We start from the raw sequence: 18,973 nt of genomic DNA on the forward strand, positions 1-18,973 counted from the left end.
AATATACCACAATGGGCTTGCTGATGACTTTTGTTACAACACCTTATTGTGTGTTATGGTAAAATAAATCACTAAACACCATCCTTCCCTGTTGCTTTTGAAAACGTAATTTGGAAAAAAAGTAGATATTTCATCTTACTTCGTTTTGTTTGAATGTCTTATATGTGTGGAAAAGTGGTCCTGAGGATTATATCAGCTGAGCTGTGATCAGTCCCCTTCATCACATAATTCAGGAGAGGACTTCTTTCCTCTGCAGGAAAAAAAGAAATGATATGAACCTCCTTTTAAATAAACAGCCGAATTCAACATTCCTTACCTTTGGGATGTTTTCATGAGAACAGGGAGTAAAAGGTGGTGAGGAAGATGGGCGGGTTGGTTGGATGGATGTGGGAGAAATAGAGGCCAACCTCTATCGTCTACTAAATTGTCTAATAAACTGGTGTCTATTAAACACATAGTTATAAATCCTGGGAATCTTTGTCCCCAAGAGGACAAGAAAAGTCAGAAAATGCTGCAGGGATGAGGTGGAAGAAAACTTTTTTCCCAGTGTCATTGTGCTCTTCTTAATGGGACGAGCTTGCCATTGTGAAAGTACGTCTCAATGGACCGTTCCCCCAAGAAAGTTCATTCATGGTCCCAGAATGTTCAAGAAGCAAAGATGGTGTCTAAGAGCTTCTAGGTCGTCGAGGTGGTGGAAGTGGTGAGGGTGTCCGGGCCAGCTGAGTGCTCCCTGCAGGGAGGATTGGGGTGGGGGGCGGATCTCATTGCCTGGCTCACACCCATCAGAGCCCACAGGGCAGGATTGACCTGTATTTCCCCACAGGAAGAGCATAATCTATAGACTCAGGCCAGAATAATTTGGTCTTTTATTTGTATGCTTTTTGTTTCACCTGTCTTAAAAAAAAAATGCATTATAGAATCGCTACTTGTTTTGTTTTTTAAAGCACTTGGAGCACCTTACCAAGAAACAGCGTCGAGACCTTTTATAGTCAGTCCACAATTATTTCTAATAAATGTCTTTAAATAGCCCCAAAATGTAGATCTTAAAAATGGGATTCATAATGTTGCTATACATTATAATTATATGTTTGGATCAGGCAATTATGTACATTTCCAGTAATTATGTGATTAGTGATAATTACATTAGCTAGTAAATATACAATAGTCAACCAGACATGGCTTTAAAACTCTGTAGTGTGAATGAATATAATGAAGCTAACGTTATGCTCAGGTAAAGGATCAGAAAGGCAGGGGAATGGTCAAGTTGAACCTTCGTAGACGTTCTTTGTGAGGGATAAATACCCATATTTTGTCTATGAGGCCCTGGTTTTAAAGATGAATTTGGAGAGCGGCCCCTCCCTGGGGCTTCCCGCTGCCACCTAAGGACTGGGTCCATCGAGTACCCACACCGGCCCTCAGCTCTGCAGATGAGAGCCAGGTTCCATGCTGCATTATTTCTCCATCGTCACTCATCTGTGAAATGCAGATTTAAGCTACTCTTTGCACTTGTGATTTGCCGATGGGCCTCTCACCGCGGTTGGTGGATTTTTTAAAACTCCCCGCATTTTTAAAAGCAGCCTGTTAAGGCTGCTCTGTTTCCACTTTGGGGTTTGGGGTGTGGTGACTTCAGTCAGTGGCCGGGTGTGGGTGTTTGTCAGTGTCTGGGTTTTGTTTTGCGGCTGTTGCTCTGGGTCTCGCGCCCACCGGGGAGGGTCACGCTCTCCCCCAGGTGGGCGACACCTGTCTCTGTGGCCTTTGGGATCACGCCTCCCGAGTGTGAGCTGCCTGCCTCGTCTGCTTTGCTCTGGGTGCGTCTCATTTTGGTCATTTGCAGCTTTGAGGAAAGAGGTCTGCTCCAGGCCTAACGAACACCTCCCAGGAACCAGGGCTCCCACGCCTCCAGGCCAAGCCTCCTCTGTCAGGGTAGGTCTGAGGACAGCAGAGTGACCTGGCTTTGCAGAGCTGGAGGCCCGCAAATGGTGCCCCACGTGAATTCAGAGGCTGTCCCACACAGCTCAACCCAATCACAAGTGTTTGGGGTGACTGTGATGCCAGAACCCCAAGATACACTTTGCTGCCAGCTTCCCACCCTCTGGTGCCTTTTCCAGAACCTTACAAATGACACGCGAGGAGTGAGCCTCCTGTCCTGACTGATTTGTACTCAGCTCGCCAAACCATTATTTGATGAGCGTCCTGAACATTGATTCACTCGCTTGCTCTAGAGCTCAGGCGTGCCCTCCGTCTCCAGAGAGGCCTTGGGTGGCCCTTTTGAAATGCGGGCTCCGCTTCCAGGCCCGGGGAATGACCTCCCGGGTACCAGCAGTGGGGCTCGGGACTGCGCGGTAGCCGGGGGAGCACCTTCTGGACATCGCTATGCACCTGCTCGCCGCCGTCTCCACACTTCCTGTCCTTCTTGCGTGGACATCGGAGGGGCTGGAACACCCGTCAGCTTGCTTCCCGAGTCCTGGTTGGAAAGATGTATGTGCCTGGAGGGTCCTCCCTTCCTGTTCGCACCCTGGAATGGGTGAAACAGACAGCGTGGACGATCAGTCCTTTCTTGGCCTCAGAAGGTTTTTTGTTTTGTTTTGTTTTTTTTAGTTTTTATTTATTTATGGCTGTGTTGGGTCTTCGTTTCTGTGCGAGGGCTTTCTCTACTTGCGGCAAGTGGGGGCCACTCTTCATCGCGGTGCGCAGGCCTCTCATTATCGCGGCCTCTCTTGTTGCGGAGCACAGGCTCCAGATGCGCAGGCTCAGCAATTGTGGCTCACGGGCCTAGTTGCTCCGTGGCATGTGGGATCCTCCCGGACCAGGGCACGAACCCGTGTCCCCTGCATTGGCAGGCAGATTCTCAACCACTGCGCCACCAGGGAAGCCTCAGAAGGTCTTTAAAGCCCATCTTCTTACTGTACGATCAGGGCCCGGGTGAGAAACAGCACCGCGGGCCGGGACAGTGTGGGTCCCTGCCAGGCAGTGTCGGACGTGGGGGGGCTGTCGTCTCCCTCTGCTGTCTCTGCTCGATGCCCGCTGTGCCCAGGTCCTTGCAAGTGAGGGGCTGTGCTTGCTTCAGCCTGGACCTGGGCTCAGAGGCTGGGGCGGCCGTGGGTCGGGGCTCCCTGGTGATCGTGTGCACCTCTCTGTCCTTTTTCTCCATCACAACATAACGCTCCTTGAGGGCGAAGATTGGCTGTTGCCACCAAGTCCTGTTCCTCGTATAGAGTCCTGTTCTACAGGTCAGTTTTTACAACCCGTGAGTCAAACAAATGAGCACATGATGAATGCAGGAAGGACATGTCAGGAGGGGACAGGGCTCTGCCACTTTAGTGAGAAAACCATAGGGATGTCTCTGCAGGTGGATTCATTCCCTGGATTATTTGGTACTCTCACCTTTGATAGGTGGCAGATTTCTTTGGACTGGGGACAGAGTGACAGCGGGGGATTGAGGAAGCTTCCTGGAGGTGGGTTATTTGAGCTGGACCCTGGCGGGTGGAAATGACTGGGGCATCAACCAAGGTGAGAGGAAGCCATTCCTGATATTCGGAACCCAACAGAGATGAGGAGTCATAACACAGGAGTGTGTCGGGGTGAGAGTGGCAACGTCAAGGGGAGTCAGGGGTCACCTGAGATGCTGAGACTTTGCAGGAAGTGCTGTCATTGGAGGGTTTTGTGGAGAGGAGGGAAGCAGAGGTCACTGAGCACCAGCCTGAGGCAGACTTTGTGCCAGGTGCTGCCAAGGATCCAGGAAAGCCTTTGCAGGTAGATTCTGCCCTGTGCTTTGCCCAGGCCCTGCGTCTGACCTGGGGTCTCAGCTCACACTTTCTGCTTCACCGGCACATTCAAAACATGCCATAAAAGAGATTTTTTAATCCCATAACATGTGGGAATCAAGCCTGATTTTCGTAATGCGGCTCTCATTAAGTTTTATCATCTAGTCAAGAAATCAAGTCAGGAGCAATGTGCAAGCCTTTGTTTTCACTGAAAATGGCTAAATCGTGAGTTCCGGGAGGCCTGGGACTGTTCAGAGGGCAGCTCATTTGGCTGCAAGGCCCCACCTCGCGGCTTGGGTTTTCTCTGGAGGGTTGTGCTGATGACATAAAGCCTCCCGCTCCAGGTTGGAAATCAGGAGCCCAAAGCCTGCATCCAAGAGCCTCTGATGCTGCGTCGATCCTGGGATGTCTGAAATGTCTGGTCGGTTCCGCTAATGTTGTCTCTGTACTCAACGTCACTTAGACGAAGGCTGTCTTAAAGCCCTGCCAGACCCTATTTGCTGTTTTACTTGTGTACTTGGGGTTTATGTCCCCCTTTCTGATTCAGACTAGCCAAGTAAGTTGCTTTGGTAGGGGACACTGTGGGGACAGAAGGAAAGAAAACTTTTTTAAAGGCAGAAAGCTGTTTTTAAACATAAATTCTAAAGCACTTGACAGAAACAAAAACCCAACACAGCCTGTACACATTTAAAAGTAGGAAGTGGGATGTCATGGGCCTATTTTTGACCGTCTCTGCCGGAAAACAGAGTATAACCCACTAACCTCAGCAGTGTCCCCCAGGAGATGCTGCCCCGTGGGGGGCAGAGGGCGAGGGCGCTGCAGCGGCTTCATCCTGGCAAACAGCGGGCGCAGGGAGGCATCTCAGGGGCTTTCTTATTTCCGCCTTTGCTTTCAGAGCTGCCTTGGGCTCCTGGCCCCAAGGACTGGAGAGCCAGGGGATGGAAAGCCTCAGGCTAGTGCTGGTCCGGCACAGGGAAGGCCGGCCAAGTAAGGCTCCAGAGTCTCCTCCTAAGAAGGGGTAAGCATCCCTTGCCGCCAGGCCGGCGGAAACAACACAGCTGTCAGGGGACAGGCAGTTAGACCCAGTGACCTTCGTGTGAGTCTGGCCTTGAGACTCGCTGAGTCCACCATATGCCTGATTGTTGTTGTTGTTATTTTGTTTGTTTTAAAGAATGAAGTGAGGACTGGACCCCAGAGCAGTCCTTCCGTTTCCCATTCTTTTCAAGCAATTTCCCAGGTCATCGTGTTGATCAGGACATGAAATGCTTGTGGGCAGTCTGCTCGGTGGAAGGGATGGATGATCGTCCGCCTCCTGGATTTCCTTCCCTGCTCTTCTGGAACTGTCTAGGTCATCTCAGAGTTTTCAGGTCTCTACAGTTGTGAATTGATGCCTTATGTTGCCCGGGGAATTCAAGAATCGGCTTTGGGGGGATGTTGCTTATAACCTTGAGGTTCCCGTTCAGATGATTCTATAGGATCAGCTTTACCTTGGGTTTATTTTGTCTGCAAGAGAATTTGGATTGCCTGTTCCTCAATTTTCAGAAGATGGCTTTTTCCTTTATGCAATTTTCTGTAGCGAGACTCTTTGCAGGATTAAAAAGTTAAGTCTGAGAGACTCATTAATCTTTCAGAAATTGGTCCCATCTCGCTTTAATTTAGTCAACACGAGATTTTTGAGAAAATCAGCCCTTTCCTAAAGACTGCATGAGCTTTAAAAAAAAAAAAAAAATCTGCCGGAGTGTTTAGAAAAGTGCAAGTCCAGTTACAGGTGTTTTTACCTAACACAGGAAAACATCTGTCATAATATTTGGCGGATTGCAAAGCTGAGGCTGCGTGAGTTTGGGTGGCTTCCAAGCAGAATGGTTCGGAAATTGATGGAAACGAGCTTGGGCCTCCTCTTTCTGGGGTGGAGGGTGGCGCCTCCCTGAAGCTTCTTCTGCCCACTGCTGTTCTGCCCCTGGCGTTACACCTTCGCACCTTCTCAAAAGCCTGCTCCTTGTTTCTTAGGGGCCATGGGGAATGCATGCTCTTAGGTAGTCCTGCTGAAGTGGAGGGCTCGAACTGCTTCAGTTCATTCGTAATCTGGGTGAGTTACCAACAGCTACCCCGCTGCAAAAAGATTCGGCACAGACAACTTCTGAAGGGACATGTCTGCTCCACAAGTGGCGTTTTGTAGCATTAACGCCACCCCATGTTGTGTTTCTTTATGACAGGAAGGAAGAAAAAGGAAGCATCGAGATGGTATAATACTGATGACGCCTTAGGCTGGTGCCATCTGTTGGCTCAAGTCTGGGGGCCCTGACTCTGGCAAGGGCCCACTGCACCTCGTTTCGAGAAGTTGAGGCAATTATCTGTTTAGGAGTTACTTTCTGATACTCAAGTGGTTGATTTTATAAGTGATGTATTTATATTTGGGGTTTTGGGAAACCTTAAGAAAATAACAGAATTACTTTGTTAAAGAGGTTCCCCTTGTCCAGCACCAGCAGGACTGTTACCCAGGTGGGCGCAGGGAATTCCAGAAAGCAGAGCTTTGGCTTTTGGAGTTTGAGCTGGGTCCTGTGCACCGTGGCCCTGGGCCGGGTACCCAAGCTCTCCATCCCAGCACCTAGGATGTGACATAATCATTCCTGCCTGTAGAATCATTTATGGGCAAAACACCCAGAACAAGGCCTGGTACAGACTGAACAAATGTTGAAGTCCTCTAATGAGGATCCTGTAAGGAAAAGATGATGTCAAAGATGCCCTGTTTTCTGGTCACCTCGAAGGGTCAGGCAGGACCGCTGCAGCCCTTCCTGCCCAGCTAGCCGTGTTCTCTGACCAGTGGTGGAAGGGGGGGGAGGTGGCAGGGAAAGCGACAATGGGATGGAACCCCCACTGGGAGGCCTCAAAGGCCCCTCTTGGCCAAAAGAGCCAAGACTGGGAAAGGAGGGTGACAAGGCCAGCGTGGGCTGGAGCTGCCGGAGAGGTCATCAGGTTAGTGTCTTTTCTGGGGTGAAGGTGTGTCTCTCCTGATGTGTACACCAGGCTTGTTTTCACACAGTCTTGTCTGCTTGTCGTCCTTCTTAGAAAGGTTACCGCCGAGACTGCCCCATCTTTCTCCACCCTCTCCTTTCCGGAGAGGAGGAAGCTCCGCCTGGTTCTGAACAGCGCCCCAAAGAGAAAAAAACCCGTCTGCCCAGCAGAGCCGGGAAGGGATCTGCTGTAACCAGATAGTGCTGTTTCCATTGAGTTTGGGGCTCTAACGTTTTCCTGTCCTTTTTGATGTATCTTCTAAGTGAACACATCCTCAGGCTATTGGTGAGACGTGTAAATATTGTCTTGTTTGTGGCCAGGCCCGTTGCCTCTGTCTCCTCTGCCCGGGCCTTTCAGCCCATGATGGCAAATGTGCCAGCAGAGGAATTAGAGAAATTGGCACCAGCAGGCTGCTTTCATACATGGAAACCTAACGTTTTGCAGTGTGGCTCGTTCATTTTTCTCTTTTTTCCCTGTCATGCATCCTAGGAGACGGAGGGGACTGGGGGAGGATTTGAGTCTCTTTGCCATCTGCCAGGGCTTTTTCCCAGTTCACTTGAGGCCCTATTGGCATTTTTGGGTCAGAAATAGAGGCCATGGTTTGTGTTCAAGCAGCAGCCTGGGGTCCCTATGCTGTGTCCCCAGGCAGTGCCTGGGCCGGTTCCTCAGTAGTCAGTTGGGGGTCACAGAGCTCTGGCTTTTGGGGACCAGTGCTCTTTGGGGAGTAACATTGGTTTAAACAGAGCTTGTCCCAAAGTTTAATATGTACTGCTCAGGATGAGGGGGCACTGCCCTTTTAAACTGTCTTGCGTTACCATGTGCCTCTAGTTCCCGGAAATGGATTTGTACCCACTTTCCTCCTCACAGTAAATTTTCAGTATTGCTCATTCAAAAAAAAAATTTCTTTTTAAACAATTAATTCTCTTTAGCTAAAGATTCTAGTTGCATCTTCGGTTGAGGGACATACAGGTGAAGACGAAACACTCAAGTTTAATGGCTGCAAATATGCAAATTGTCCCTTTTTTTAACGTTCTAACTGCACGCAGCCCTTGTAGCCTCACGATTCCCAGCTTTTGTTTTCGTTGTGAGTTCTTTGTCGTGGAACCTGCAGTTGGAAGATCCCGGTCCAATCTGTGGTGGTGCTTCTCGGGGACCTGTCTGTATGTTTAAGAAAATGTTTTAATGCTCCTATGTGGAGCTTTCCTTTATCTAAATAACTGCTGTTCTTTGCATTATTGCACCTAAAGTCCCCGGAGGACTATGTAAAATCTTAATCCATGGGAACATGGAAAATGACCCACGAGATCTGAGCCAGGCCAGGCTTGCTAGAACTCTGCTTTCCTCGCAGACAGATTTAAAGGAAGACACGCCTCAGACGCAGCCTCCTCCCTCCCAGCTTTGCTTCATAATGTTGGGGTTTAGTTGTTGACCTCTGTTGCCGTCCTAAAATAATAAATTCTAGATTACACGCGTGGGTTGTTTTTCTGTCACCGTTGTTGTTTTTCCGGGCAGTATGAAAGGATCTGTGTTTTACGATAATACGGTAAAGAATACATTTGGACTTGAGCAATGTAATAACTCGTTTGATTCGTAACCAGAGTCATCTCAGAGCCAGATTTCAATATTGGCAAAGCATCGGGCTGCAGACCTGGCCCATCTCTTGGGGAATCTCATGCTCTAGAACTGTGCGAGACTTTTTCTTTTTATCCCGCCTGCCTGTTCACATTTAATTTGTTCTTAGCCGTGTGCAATGGATTAACATTTCATCAGGGTAGATTAAGAGTGAATCGACATTAAAGCAGTCTTTTTCTGTTTTCCTCCTGTCACTGTTAGGCGATCAGAGGCGGGGGTGGGGGCACCTTTGGGAGGGGGAGGGAGCACTCGTCCAAAAAGTGCCCTGGTGAGGACGGGGGAGATAAGCCAGAGGTTCAGTGTGAAAATAATTCCCAGTTGCAGGTCGGGAGGCCTGGTTGGAGCCCGCAGCCGGTTTCATCAGTCTAACGAGATGTCACATGGAACAAAAGCTTTAGGGGTTTTATTTAGCTCCTAATCCGCATGCTGAGAGAGCCGAGGTCCATGTGAGCGCACCAGCCGGGAGGGGGGCCCAGCGGGCTGGATGCAGCCTCCTTTCTGGGACTGAGCCGTAAAGAAAAGACCTCTGGCGCTACCATTGGAGAGTGAGGCAAAGTTACCGTGAGTGTTGTGTTTTGTCTACTAAAGTTTCGGAGGATTAATAATTTAGGCCATACTTTGAAATAGAAAACCCACAGTTGGTTGTTCCTGCTGTCTTGGAAGGGATAGAATACAGCCAGGTCTGGTTTTGATGTATGTAATTGAAGATTTGTAAAGAAAGGTTTCCTCCTCTGCCTTGGCCGCAGTCATTTTTTTTCCCAATGCCGGTCCCCAGCAGGCATATAACTATCGGTCGATCTCAGAGCTGGGATGCTGCCGGCTGTTACGAGGGCCCCTGGGAGATCGCTGAGGCTCCGGGGAGGAGAAGCGCCCTGACGGACAGAGGCGGAGAGGGACCTTGGTACGAGCGGCCAAACCCTGGGCTGCAGGATGTCACCATGCCCGGGGCCGCCGAGCCCTGCCTCTACCGGGAGGCCTTCTACAACTCGGTGGCCGGAAGGAAGAGCTCCGTTCCCGACTTTGCCTTTTACGACAGCAGACAGGCGGTGATGTCAGCTCGCGGGGCCCTGCTGCCGCGGGATTACTACAGCGACCTGGCCGGAGCCGCCCGGGCCCCCAGAGAGCCTCGGCACCATCACGACCCGGGAGCTGGCCAGCTGCTGCCCGGTTATGGAGCGCTGGGCAGCAGGATGACATGGGAGCCAGTGCAAGGCCGGGCCCCTGTCCTGCAGGACACCGGTCACCTGTACCGGGATCCCGGAGGTAAAATGATCCCTCAGGGGCAGCGATCGCAGAGCGGGGCCCCATCGCCTGCGCGGTACTCCGGGGAGCTGGCCGACAGCAGGTTTGGGGCGGAGGCACCCGCCTACCCTGCCAGCCAGGTCTACAGCGATGTGGGCGAGAGGCCTGTGGATTCCGCCACCGCTACCAGGCAGGCGGCCCCCACATGCCTGGTCGTGGACCCTGGAGCGGCTGCTGCTTCCGAGGTCAGCCTGGGAACAGCCCCGGGCGCCCTGAACCGAGGCTACGGACCTGCCCGGGAAGGCGTCTACCCCAGGACAGCTTCTGAGAATTGCGAGGCCGACCTGTCTGCCTTCCCGGGGCCCGGCGGCAGCAAGAGGAGCGCGATGCCCGAGTTCCTGGCCTTCCTGAGGGCGGAGGGCGTGGCGGAGGCCACGCTGGTGGCCCTGCTGCAGCAGGGCTTCGACTCCCTGGCTGTCCTGTCCACAATGGAGGACGCGGACATCAAGTGCGTGGCGCCCAACCTGGGCCAGGCCCGCGTCCTGAGCCGCCTGGCCGGCAGCTGCAGGACGGAGATGCAGCTGCGCAGGCAGGGCCGGGGAGGCTCCCTGCCCCGGACGCGCTCCAGCAGCTTGAGCCACCGAAGCGAGCTCCACGGTGACTTGTCTGGTCTGGACGCCTCAGCCCTGCGGCCCCAGCCGGCGGGGCCCGTGCAGGCGACCTCCCCCCACGCTGCAGATCCCGCTCGCCGCCCCTCCAGCGCGCCATCCCAGCATCTCCTGGAGACCGCGGCTACCTACTCTGCCCCGGGGGTGGGCGCCCAAGTCCCCCACCTTCCCTCCAACTCCGAGTACAGCTCTCCCACCCCTTGCGCCCTGACAGCGCGGCTGGGCCCTACGTACCCCCCGCAGGCCGGGGTGGCCTTGACTAACCCGGGCCCCGCCACCCCGCTGCAGCCAGGCCCCAGAACTGCCTACTCCACGGCGTACACGGTGCCCATGGAGCTGCTGAAGCGGGAGCGCGGCGCGGTGGCGTCTCCCCTGCCTAGCCCCCACGGCAGCCCCCAGCTCCTGCGGAAGCCCGGCGTCCCCCTGGAGCCCTCCACCCTGCTGCCGGCCAGCCAGAGCCTCCACACGCCCCACTCGCCCTACCAGAAGGTGGCCCGGCGGACGGGGGCCCCCATCATCGTGTCCACCATGCTTGCACCGGAAACAAGTAATGCACCCCCTCCCTGCCTTCCTCGTTGGGACGTAGGGGGGCAGAGATTTGAGCACAGGACAGTAGGTCCTTGTGTTCCTGTTGCTCTCTGGCCGAGCCTGGAGAGACCAACCCTCCCCTGGACTTGCTCACGCTTACACACACACTCCGCCGAACCGGGCACCACGGCCAGCTAGCCAACTGGCGAGGGTTCTCTTGGGTGAAATAGATTTGTGGTTCAGGCTGACCCACTGGGATGGCATTGCCTCCCTTTTTCTCTAGTTGAGCTCAAGCTGATTTGTGAATTTCCCTTTATGGTAAGGAAACACAACTGTGTTTATGGGAGAAACCCAGAAATCATTCAGAACAGGATGAAACCCTTAGCTCACGAGCGGTGGCAGCTTCTCCAGTTCACATTCAGTGGCTTTGGAGAAGGCGAGATATTTGTCCAACGCCTCCCGTAAATCGTTCATCGTTCACTTGCCATTAGAAGTGCATTATAGCGTGGAAACGCACCTCTGAAGGGTCTACACAGTATCAGAGGTAGAATTAATCACTGCAGAGCTAAAAACGGGTATGCTTCCAGAATTGTGTGTTAAACAAAGCAAGATGTTGAAATCCCTTAGAATTCCCTGTTTCAAAAACAGACTTAGCCTCACATATTGGAAAACACGGTTGGGAATTCTGCTTACTTGTGGGGAAGAATATATTTCCAAGTTGAGGAAAGAGAGAAGGATCCTAGCTGTTCTCTTCAAAACACGAGACAAGTGTAATTGAATGCATGTGTTTCCCTGGGCATCTGGATAAAGTTCCAGGTGGACATCCTCTGAGCAACACTTAAGAATTTTTATTTCGACTCTAGAATCTTTCCTGGCCATTTAAGCTGTAAATCAGCTTTCTTCCTTTCTTTCCCCTTTCCTCCCCAACATAGTTTAGAAAACTGAATCTTTTTTTTTTTTAAAGTATTTTTTAAATTATTTATTTATTTATTTATTTATTTATGGCTGTGTTGGGTCTTCGTTTCTGCGCGAGGACTTCCTCTAGTTGCGGCAAGTGGGGGCCACTCTTCATCGCGGTGCGCGGTCCTCTCACTATCGTGGCCTCTATTGTTGCGGAGCACAGGCTCCAGACGCGCAGGCTCAGTAGTTGTGGCTCACGGGCATAGTCGCTCCGCGGCATGTGGGATCTTCCCAGACCAGGGCTTGAACCCGTGTCCCCTGCATTGGCAGGCGGACTCTCAACCACTGCGCCACCAGGGAAGCCCCTGAATCTTTTTTAAATGAGTTTTTTTTTTTTTTTCCTGAATAACTAGCATTATAGGGTGGAGATAGTGGGACGAAAATCGTGGTAGAAATAAGATGTACCTTTTTGAAAATACCCCTTAAATAGCCATGGGTGGGACTGGGAGCTTTATCTTGCAGCTCTGAGATACTGCATTAGGGTTATCTGTTACATTGGTGAAGCCGGTGATGATTTGGCTATTCATAGACTGAAATGGCTGTTGCTTTACATGCTGACCTCCACACACGTTTCTTTCTTATTTCCAAAGGGACGCTGGTTGGATTTTTCTGTTGTCTCTCCCTGTAGATCGTGGTTTTGTCTCATGTATGGATTTTCTTTTTAAGTCTTATCATAAAATTTATTTGACTTTTTTTTTTTTAATCAATGTGTGACAGGAGGGAAGTCAGACAATATTTCCCAGGCCCTGTGTCTTCCCCCTCACAGTCAAACATTCTTTCTTTGCAACCAACTAATTTGCATGGCGATGACATTTGTTGCTTCAGTAATTTCATCTGATAATGGCTGGGCTTGCAAAGCGGATCTGAAAACATATTCCTTAATTATGTGTTGCTAAGCAACGGGAGGGTTTGGTCATAATCACAGAAAGATTATCTCCACGCTGAAGTCCTGGAAAGGTTTTGCTTAAGGAGGACCTGTTAAATTGCCTTCTTTTCTTCCTTTTTTCTGTTTATTTTGCACTGTCTTCTAACAAAAACAGTCGCTGTTATTTGGGTACGGGGTGAGGGATCTTATTTAAGTTGTTTGGAGTGTGATTGTTAACACACGGTTTTGCAGACCGAGGGATATTGATTTTTGTTTCATTTGCATGGCAGCAAGCCAGTGCCAAGAAGTCTGCAGTCGGAAGTCTGCCAGCAAAAAAATTTCTCTGTCAGATGATCTGTCCCGTAGCAGTGGTTCCTCTCATTCCTTCTCGAACGTTCAGTGTGTCATCTTCGCCCCCGAAAACAGTGTGTCAGGGACCGGGGTAGGAGCTTGGCTTCCCCGGGAGCTTTGAGCCTGGATACATGGCATTTTGTGTGGCAGATTTCATGAAGTCAATAGCCAGATTGGGATCTGTTGGAACCTACAGTCCATAACATTCACGGTTAAGGAAACCACCACAGACCTCGGGTCTAGAAACCTGAAGCTCACAGGGGCAGCCCTACCGCTGCGGCTGCTGAGCTGAAACGGGAGACTGCGGCGATCTTTAAATCCAGATCGAGCCGCCTTGGACATTTGCGGCAAAACCAGCATGAATAAATCTTCATTCTGGTTTTCGCTTAACTGACGTGTTTCCCTCTGATCTGGAGGGGCAGGGGATGCCAGGAGGTGGACTTATCTCCTCTCTCCCTTTGGAGGAGTGATCTGAGTGTTTGCAGTGGGTGGGTTGTTTGTTTTTAAGTGCTTGGTTTTATTTTTATACGCTTTGGATATTTTAATTTTTTCATCTTTTGTACATTTTTTAAAGTGACTTTCCATTTACAGTTATTACAAAATACTGGCTGTATTCCCTGTGTTGTACAACATATCCTGGAGTAGATGTTTTAATTTATATTTACTTTTCTCGGTCCATGAACTACCTGCTTCATCTTGGTTGGCTTTGTTGCTATAAATACCAGGCTCCTGTTTGCTAGTCCATGGACCGGGCAGTGGAGGGTGACCAGGTGAGGACGGGCCCCAGGGCAGCCCCCAGCCCCCGTGACGCGGGATGAGTGGGGCCGCATGTCAGACCCACGGGAGTATCGGTACCCAGTGGATCTGCTGTCGTTTACACACTGACCTGCTCGACTGGGGCACAAGCTGCGGAACCTTCTGGCAGCGGCTCTAACCCAGCGATGCCCCCTCCCCCCCACGTCACATGGTGTCGACCTCGGCCAAGGATTTGCCGTCGCCCGAGTCCCCCCCTGTGCCGGGTGCAGCCGGGTGCATCGTGTGAACAGCAGTGCTGCGGCCATCTTCACGGTTTTGTCCTCCGCGGATACAGAGCCACACATGGGCTGCAGGGGCCCCAGAGCTTCCAATGTGAGAGATGCAGCCCCAGCCCGCTCTCTTTCTGGCCCTTTTCAGTTTCATTCCAGGCATTTTTCTCGATTAAGTGCATCCGTGACCCCCATCTAGTTGCCGGGGGCACTGCCCAAAGACCCTTCAGGACAGGACAGGACAGGGGTGTCTGCAGCCCATTTATACTGGGGGCGTGGGAGAGGCTGGTGGTGTCACAGTGTTACCTGTCACCAGAGCTGGTCACTTGCGTGGCAGTGTTTGATATGATACTGATATCTTGGCACTGGTTTCCGGCACCGTGGGAGTGCATGCCGGGTCTCCTGGGTAGGAAGTCCCATCAGAATCAGAATGGAGGATTGTTCCTGTCAGGCCTACGCACGCCTGGTGATTCCGCCCGTGTCCTTGCCTTTGTTTTTGAAGGTCCCTCTGCACATGAAGATCTGTGCTGGGGACTGGGGCCCAGACGATTCTCTGGTTCTGAGGGTGATGACCCTCAAACCATCAGCCTGGAGGAGGCCATCATGCGGCCCCAAAGACACCCTCCCGCCAAGCCAACTGGTCACACCCATTCCCCGCCCGCAAAGCAGAGCCAGCCCAAGAAGGGTGGGCTCAGCCAGACCCCTGCATGTCAGTATGTGGGGACCGTGCCCCTGAGCTGGCCCTGCAGAGCAACGGGATGGTGACACCAGCTCTTCCGTTGTCAGGATCCTGCAGCCTGCCCAGGGAGATGTGTAAAGGAAGTAGACCTCTCCCGGGCTGCGGTCCAGGGCAGGGTTCCTGAGCACAGACCCCTGGGGGCTGGTCTCCTCAGCACTGCTCCAGCCCCTGCTGTGTTCCGGGCTTGGGGTCAGATGTTTGGTGCTCACAAGTGGATGCACCCCAGCCTGGGCTTCAGGTGCATCCCCCCACCCTCCGCCCAGTTAATACATAAGAGAACAGTTACTGCAGTGTGACACAAGGGCCAGGATCGGGACACACGTGGGGAACCTGCAGCACCTGGGGAGGCATCCCCGAGGAGCGTGAGTGCGCTGGCAGGGGAGGCTGAGGGCAGAGCTCAAGCTCCAGAATGACCGTCAAGCTGCAAACGCTGTGGCCGGGCTAAGGGAGAGGACGCTGCCCAAAGCAGCACGAGGGTGGTTGTATGTGCAGGTGTAGCCCGAGAAGGCTGTCACGGTCCTGGCTGTTGCCCTGTGACTCTCTGGAACGGGCTTTCTTGAAGAGTGATATACCTCCACGGTCAGGAAATCCTAGCCACGTGGAGCTGGCGGGGGACTCGTCCAGGGTCGCCCAGCAGGACTCGCCTCCTCCTCTGCCCGGGGCCCCTCTCCCCAACAGTCTCCCTTCCAGGTGGAGCCCGGGAAGGAGCCGTGAACTCCCAAGGTGCTGACAGCTAGGCCATTCCAAGTAAAACACCTGAAATAAGTCCAAGGTCGATAAAGTCGACAGGCTTTTGTTTTGCTTTTGCACTTGGAGGGTCTTTCGGGCTGGCCACTGGGTGCGTGGGTTTAGAGTCCAAGGTCGCCCTTTGGTTGGTTCACTCTTCTTCCCTTCCTCACTCAGGGTGCCCCCCTTGGCTGGGCCAGCTTTGAAAGTGGTGCTTTTATCATTGTCATTGTTCCTTGGTCACTTCTCAGGCCGGGAGGCAGGACTCTGGCTTTGGGGCACTCAGCTCAGAGACTGGGCTTATCCCACAGCAATCTGTCCCTCAAAACAGCCTGCTCTGACCTTTTGGGTGTGGACTTGGTCCTTCTGTCCATGGAGGACAGCATCTAGGTAAGCTGTGGTCTGGTGGCCTGGAGGCGTCCCAGCTGCTATCTGTGCCATGGCAGAGGGCCACGCTGCCAGGCCTGAGTCACAGAAAAGCTTAATGGGCCTTTCACAGAACTGGGTATCTGGACCCTTCTGTCAATTCACCTCTTCTGTGGAACCCCCCCGTAACCCTGATGGCTCAGACCCCCTCTGCAGGGGTGTGTATCAGTGATGGTACAAGGAGTGTGATCTGTGGGGACTTGGGTTTGGACCCCAGTTCTCTGCCTAATAATCTGGGAATACCCCCCTCCCCCTTACTGGTGAAATGGGCTCCTGGCCACTTGGAGGCTCTGAGGTCATTGTAGGTTTTCTGCCTAATGTGATGTGAGACACAGAGAAGGTGGTTAATGAAGCTGTTCCTTGCTGTGCTTTCCTGCGAGTTAGTTTAAAGGAACTGATCTGTGGTCTCTCGGGGGAAGATGGGGCTAAGACTATTGCTGGACACCTGCCAGCTCTGCCCGAGCTCCTGTCACCAGACCCTCTTCATGTGGCCTGAGCAGCACCAAGTTGCCCGGCACAGGCTGGCCATGCCTTCTTATCTCTAGATGGGCGTTTGGTCTTCCAGTTTTACAGAGTGGCTCTGAGTAATAAAGAGTGGGGCCTCGTCCAGCGGGGCCTCACTGGCCTCTGCCTTCAGGAAGTGGCCTGTCGGACGTGGCTTTGGTCTCTAGGTAACAGTTCTGTGTATTAGTATCTCTTTCCAACCCCAAACTCCTCCAGGGATGATTGCCTCTCTGAAATGCTTAGAAGAGGTGGCAGTCTCGTCCACGGCGCCAGTTAGATTTTCCAGGGGACACAAGTGCCTGAGCCCAATGCACAGATGGGGTGAGCCTCGGTGCATTTATCTGCCCAAGAAAAGGCAAGGCCAACAGACCCCCTCGCCACGTTACTTCTTCACATGACCCTTGCCCTTGAGCGTCCAGTGTCCACTGGACACTGGGCTTCTCTAACTTACATTCTACTGGGTGGACCTGGGTGGGCCATGGGGCCCAGGAAGCAAAACCCAAAGTCCTCACTGGCTTTTGGTATCAGACACCTGATTGGCAAATATTTTCTCCCATTCTGCAGTTGTCTTTCCGCTTTCTTTTTTTTTTTCCTTTTTTTTTTAAATTTTTTTTTTAATTTTTATTTATTTATTTATTTATTTATTTATTTATTTATTTATTTATTTATGGCTGTGTTGGGTCTTCGTTTCTGTGCGAGGGCTTTCTCCAGTTGTGGCAAGTGGGGGCCACTCTTCATCGCGGTGCACGGGCCTCTCACTATCGCGGCCTCTCTTGTTGCGGAGCACAGTCTCCAGACGCGCAGGCTCAGCAATTGTGGCTCACGGGCTTAGTCGCTCCGCGGCATGTGGGATCTTCCCAGACCAGGGCTCGAACCCGTGTCCCCTGCATTGGCAGGCAGATTCTCAACCACTGCGCCACCAGGGAAGCCCCGCTTTCTTGATATTGTCCTTGAAGCACAGAAGTTTTCATTTTGATGAAGTCCAGTTTATTTTTTTTCCCCCTCTGGTTGCTGTGGTTTTGGTGTCATCATCCAAGGTCATGAAGATTTGTGCCTCAGTTTCCTTCCTAAGAGTTTTGTGTAGTGTTAGCTCTTACATTTAGGTCCTTTTGCACCATCCTGAGTTGACTTGGATCTGGAGTGAGGTAGGGGTCCCACTGCATTCTGCTGCCCGTGGATACTCAGTTGTCCCAACACCGTTTTTAAAAGAGAAAAATCAACATATATTAACATGGAAGATTTTCAGGTGTTTGGAACCTATTTCTTGTCCCTAAGATTACGCAAGGCAAGAATTCTAAAGCTATTTGATAGGCTCTTTGCTAGTACATGTTTTTTTTTTTTTTAAGTTTATGAAAGGGAAATAATGCTTTAATCCATAACTGATTAGCCCTTGCTAGCAATATAGAAGCTAAATGTACTTAAGTTAATGTGCTGCTGGGTGTGTTTTACCCACCTCTGAGGCTGGCTTACACAAAGGGCTTTTTTAGTTGTTTTCCATGTAAAGGGGGAAAAAAACCCAAGACTGTTGACTTTTACTTGCTCCCTCCTGCTCCGGGAACAGGAAGGCACATGGCAGTTAAATTTAGCCAAACAGTGGTGCTCAGCATATGAATAAAACACCCTTTGCCAAATTGTTAGGAGAGCATAAAATCAAACCTGTAAACACTCATCCCCACTGAGAGGGTGGGCGGTTCCTGGGGATGCGTTCTGAGTGCGGTTGAGAACTGATCCCAGGAAGAGTTTGCAAATGTGAGCGGAACAGCTTCTTGTTTAAACGTGGGAGAGCTGGGTGAGAAAACTCTGGTGCAGAGTTTGTACTAGTAAATGAGGTCTCTGGGCTGTGCTCCCGGGGACGGGAGGCGACAGGAGGAGAGCCGGAACTCACTCTGATGCCTGCTCAGCTGTGTGCAGTGCTGGTGAGGCCGATGGGGAGCGAGTCCTCCCGATACTGGCTTGGTAGGAAAACGTCGCCCCCCGCAGGGCTCAGAGGGAGCTCCTGGCCCTAAGTTGCCCCTGATACGCCTCTTGCTCTCTACCAGGACTGGGGTTGGAGAAGCCAGCCTTGAGTGCATCTAGGGCTTACCCAGCCCAATAAATAAGAGTAAATGTCACCATTCTGCAGTATTGGACCACAGTTATCTCATCTGAATTCCCAGGAAGACTGTAGGCATTTCCCCTTTCAAGATGAAAATTCTGAGGATCAGAGAGGTTAGCACTCTTCCCCAGGTCACACAGCAGGACAGGGATTTGGGGCCAGCCTGTCTGACTCCAAACTTGTGCTTGGTCACTGTGTCATGATGAACCACCAAGCACAGCACGTTAGGACAGCATGGGAAATTCAACAGTGGTATGAAGTCAGGGAAGGGCGGGGGACACCAGCCCATGCTGGAAACCAAGGTCCATGTCAGCAAGAGGAAGTAAAGAGGGTGATTCCAGAGTAGGAGTCCCAGGGTGCTCTGAGGGTCACTTCCCCAAGTGTGACGTTGGGAAGATGGACCTACTTACCCCTCAGAGAGCTCTGAGGACCACGT

General features: G+C 51.8%; 1 protein-coding gene across 6 annotated transcripts in view; it reads left to right on the forward strand.

Moving 5' to 3' along the window:
* Positions 1-18,973, forward strand: part of CTBP2 (C-terminal binding protein 2) — a 163,408-nt gene that overhangs the window by 115,455 nt on the left and 28,980 nt on the right. The window contains exon 1 of one of the 6 annotated variants that reach the window (XM_036829678.1): positions 9,170-10,865. The exons of the other annotated variants lie outside the window; for them this stretch is intronic. Coding sequence (XP_036685573.1) covers positions 9,170-10,865 — 1,696 coding nt within the window. Of the gene's footprint in view, positions 1-9,169; positions 10,866-18,973 lie in introns of those variants that run through there. 6 annotated transcript variants of the gene reach the window in all.

The sequence above is a fragment of the Balaenoptera musculus genome, chromosome 16 (genome assembly GCF_009873245.2).
Source record: "Balaenoptera musculus isolate JJ_BM4_2016_0621 chromosome 16, mBalMus1.pri.v3, whole genome shotgun sequence".
Lineage (NCBI taxonomy): Eukaryota > Metazoa > Chordata > Mammalia > Artiodactyla > Balaenopteridae > Balaenoptera > Balaenoptera musculus.